Source organism: Mastomys coucha, unplaced genomic scaffold, assembly GCF_008632895.1.
Source record: "Mastomys coucha isolate ucsf_1 unplaced genomic scaffold, UCSF_Mcou_1 pScaffold14, whole genome shotgun sequence".
NCBI lineage: Eukaryota > Metazoa > Chordata > Mammalia > Rodentia > Muridae > Mastomys > Mastomys coucha.
Window position 1 is genome coordinate 25,181,210 of NW_022196896.1, and position 4,686 is coordinate 25,185,895.

The 4,686-nt window shown below is 41.7% G+C and overlaps 1 protein-coding gene across 2 annotated transcripts in view; it reads right to left on the reverse strand.

Moving 5' to 3' along the window:
• Nucleotides 1-4,686, reverse strand: part of Rad54b (RAD54 homolog B) — a 67,744-nt gene that overhangs the window by 26,818 nt on the left and 36,240 nt on the right. For both annotated transcript variants that reach the window (XM_031366599.1, XM_031366598.1), the window contains exon 4: nt 1,999-2,193. In XM_031366599.1, coding sequence (XP_031222459.1) covers nt 1,999-2,193 — 195 coding nt within the window. The remainder of the gene's footprint in view (nt 1-1,998; nt 2,194-4,686) is intronic.

Below are 4,686 nucleotides of genomic sequence, written 5' to 3' on the forward strand. Positions count from 1 at the left end.
CTCCAGCATTGTGGGTAGGGCATTAAAGCTTACAGAAAGAGACAGCATAGAGCATTCAGCATTCAGCATTCAGCATTCTAGATGCAGCAGTCAACATTCAGCATTTGGACTCACTCACACTCGGACTAGAACCAGAACTTAGGTGGAAGTCCGTAGCCCCTTGGGCCCAGAGCGCTTGGGCAGGGGGAGGGGGCGGGGGGGTACAGCACCAGTTGAGATTCAAGAGAGTGAGCATTCGAGATTCGAGCATTCAGCATTGAGGATTCGAAATTCGAACCTCTATTCTCCTGGCTGGCGCATCCGCAGCCCCCCAACCCCCCAGACTCTGGCCAGGACCATGCAGCCCGAACATACTCGGAGCCCGGGGGTGCTGCACCAGTCCAGAGGAGATGGCTGCTGTTTTAGACCTAGCAGTGTGTTTTAGGTGGCCTCAGACGTACCTCGACTACTGGGCTGTCAGATTTTTCATTTCTCTTTGGCAACGATTGTAAAAGCCTCGTCATTTTCGAGAAATACACTCAGACCTTACACCACCCGTGTCGAGTCTGTTTGTCAAAGCCGAATCCCAAGCACACCTGGCCAGAACCCATTGTCCCACGGGACAAAGGACCCCGTAAGAAACCCCAGTCCGTGGCAGATCGATAGATAGATAGATAGATAGATAGATAGATAGATAGATAGATAGATAGATAGATAGATAGATAATAAGTGGATAAATGTTTTTAAAAGTATTTAAAAATGTTTTTAAAAGTATTTAAGAAATTAACACAGCTGAGATGACACCCCCCTTCCCACCCCACTCCGCTCCTACGCCACCTCTCCCTCCCACAACTCCCCCCACGAGGCATGCTGGGGCAGAAGACACCCAGAGGCCCCAGGTGTTATCAGCAGTAAAGAGATGGAGAGAAACAGAAGCAAAACAATGTGTGCACAATGAAGGGGTGGGACTGGGGACGCAAGTGTGGTGAGGAACAGCCTGACGTGAGAGCAAGCTCGGCCACCTGAGGCTGTGGTGAGGTCCTGGCCTGCGCAGCCATCAAGGGCCACGTCTGGGTCCATGGCCCTGCAACAGCAGGGGTCTGTGTCCATGTCCATTGCCCATGTTAGCAAAGGTCACGCAGACATCTGTGGCCAGGCCCTGTGGCCTGTGGCCAAGCTGATGTCAGGGGAACAGAATTGGCCTTGCCCTTCCCTGGTTGCAGCACTGGAAGAGCTGGCCCCATCATATTCCAGCAAGTAGAATTCCCACTGAAACAGTTATCTTACCACTTCCAATTATCAATTACATTGCCTTCTCCCTACTAAGCTATAAGTTATATTTATCTCTGAATCTTTACTCCTAGCATAGTTGTCATATAAGCCGAAAATTAAACAAACTATAAACTATATCTTTAAGTGAGTGGATGAATATATACAACAGATTTTATAGTCTGACCAAACTTAAAAGCAAACAGTAGAGGACAAAACAAAAGCACTCGTGTGAAACACTCTGGACCTGCAGACTGCTCTGTATTAGGACATGTTACTCTGAAACAACGGTGCCCTCCAACTTAGCTGTGTGGATCTAGTCAGGCCCAACCCCTATGTCCTTACTTTGTATTTGAAATTTTCATTGAGTACTATTGAAACTGGCTAGTACTAAATATCTAATAATAACAGCTCTTAAGGATGTCAATCACTTAACATTGGGGGGAGGGGGGTGACCAAGACAAACTCCTCAGTCTCAGAAGAGTGCTGAGATAACTATAGCAGGTTGGCTCCATTCAGAGAAAATTATACCCTCCGACAGAATTTACCCTAATGAACTAGCATAGCTCTTAAGAGTATTAGGTTCACTATTATAAAAAACATTATGTATCATATAAAGCTGAGACATAAAATTCCATTAAATAATATCCCAATCTGTCCTTTTGTAAAGGCCAATTGTGTTTCAATTGTACAGAAATATACTAATATTTTTGACCAAATCATAAATACAAGTAATATATATCACAATACCTTTTCCAATATCTTTTCCTTCCAAATCTTTCAATGTGAAAGACCTTCCTTTTACAATAAGAATAGCATCGCCTTCCCATTTTTTGTGTTTTTTCTTTGACGCTTTACACCAAACAACACTGAAATATTTAAGCAATCTGCTAGCTGCTTCTTCTTGTGCCTTGGACTCTACAATTTCTTTAGAGGCCGAATGAACTGAAAGAAAAAGTAAATTTAAAACATTATTATTAAGGATAATTAATTTCTACATATCAAGCTCATTCAAACAAATGAGATACCATGGATACCATGGCATGAGTTCTACCAGGAATCCCAGAATTCTGGCGGTAGGGGCAGGAGGGTCAGTTCAAGGTCAAACTTACGCTGCATGAGAGTCTGTCTATAACAACAACAGTACTGACTACATGCACAAGAAAATCAGAGTGCATTAAGAAGGAGTATCAAAGTATCTGTGGGCCGGGCGGTGGTGGCTCATCTCATGCCTTTAGTCCCAGCACTTGGGAGGCAGAGGCAGGTGGATTTCTGAGTTCGAGGCCAGCATGGTCTACAGAGTGAGTTCCAGGACAGCCAGGGCTATATAGAGAAACCCTGTCTTGAAAAAAAAAAAAAAAAAACTTTGGGACCTTAGAAATTAAAGCTATTATCCCAATTTCTAGATATAAATATATAAAATTGTTTTAATGACAAATTTTTACATATTATGTTGTACAACTTAAACATTATGTCTTGACTGACATCTCCCCCATCTCCCACCTCATCCCGATGGCTGCCATGTTCTACCTCTATCTCAACATTTATAGATATTAGATATAAGTGAAACCATACAGTAGTGGCCTACTTCACTTGCATAACATCCTCCATATATTTGTGGCCTCCTATGTGGCTACAAATGATAGGACTTTGTTTTTAAAGAGACAGTTTCTCTGTATATCCCTGGCTGTCCTAGAACTTACTTTGTAGATCAGGTTGGCTTTGAACTCTCAGAAATCCACCTGCCTCTATCTCCCAAGAGCTGGGATTAAAGGCATGGGCCGCCACCTGGTATATCCATCATTTCTAACAAGTGCAATTTTGCTAACTTAAAGTTTGTGTAACTAAATTCTGTTGGCGTTGTATTAATCCAGCAATTTTTAGTTCAAGAAACTGATTAGTTTTAAAATAAATTAGATCTTACTGGTTATGCATGCTGGCCTGCACGATAGCATACGATATGTAGTGAGTTCCAGGCCAGCCTATACACAGTTAAGATACCTGAACATGCATGCATTGATTATTTTTGTTGTTTCTTATTATCAGATAGACAGTTTTAAGGTTTGTAAAAAGAAGAATGTTTTGGTCAATCTGTGAACTATTAAAAAAACAAAAAAAACTTTTTTGAGGAGGTTGAAGCAATGGCTTATGGGTTAAGAACATCTACTGCCAGTTTGATCCCCAGAACCCACATTGGGGGCTCACAATAGTTTATAGCTCTACCTCCAAGATATCTGATACCTTTGTTTGGTCACCAGCAGCACCAGGCACTCATAGTACACAGACTAACATATATGCAAAACACCTATACATATACACATCATTTTTTAAAATGTGAGGTGTGGTTATTCTCATATAATTCCCACCAGTAGCAGTCATTATGCATCAAGCAAGAATACACTGCATCTTTAAAATTTGTTCTGCTTTCTGTTACATTGCCTGGGGGAAAAACAGGATTCCCTTTTAAACATTTCAAGACTGTCCAGTTAGAGGGATACCTTATCAAATGATTGGATATGTAGGCATGGCAGCAGGGGTCTGGGAGGCTGAGGGAGGAATGTCATAGCTAAAGATCAGCTTGAGCTCTATACCAAGCTCTGCTCTAGCCCAGGGTTATATAATTAGATGTTTTCTCTAGAAAAAAAAATGCTGGAAAGAAATATAGTAGATTAAATATTCTGCTGTATTCTCAGAATCCAAAATACATTATTTTTATGTCCAATGTTCTCATTCTTGAAAAAGGAATTCAATTCTGTAAATTCAGAAATTATAATTAATTTTAAAACCAAAGACTGTCAGAGTAGGCAGTATACCCTTTCTTTCAGAGCAGCAGATGAGCACAGGAGGTGCCCAGGCCAAGCTGTCCAGCCAGACTATCTGAGATAGACAGCAAGCTCTGAGTTCAGTGAATGACCCTGCCTCAGGAAATAAGTAGAGTGCAATGAAGGTACATACCCACTGTCAACCTGGGGATTCCAGAGCTCACACGCACACGTTCACACACACAAGAAGATGCAAACTTATACTACATACACATGCAAAAAAACAAAGTTACGTTACTTTAAAACCTAACTCAGATGTGTGTGTGTGTGTTTGTATGTTGTGTGTGTATATGCATACACATACATATAATGCTTAAAATGCAACTTGGCGCATAGCAGGTATACCTCCAGTTTTGACTATCACAATTAATCCTTCTTGTCCTTCTGTCACTGAACCCCATAAGTCAGGGAAAGGAGAAGATGAGGAACTCCAAAGAGTAGATGAAGGTCACTGGGAGCAGCAGCAAGGAATATAGCCTCCTACAGCAGGCCACCCGTATGACAGAAAATATTAATTTCCCATTTCCCTGACTAACCACCCCCAAATTCTACTATATGTTTCTGAAATCCATTCCATTCTAGTTCCTCCAAGACCCTGGAACATACTTCCTAAATC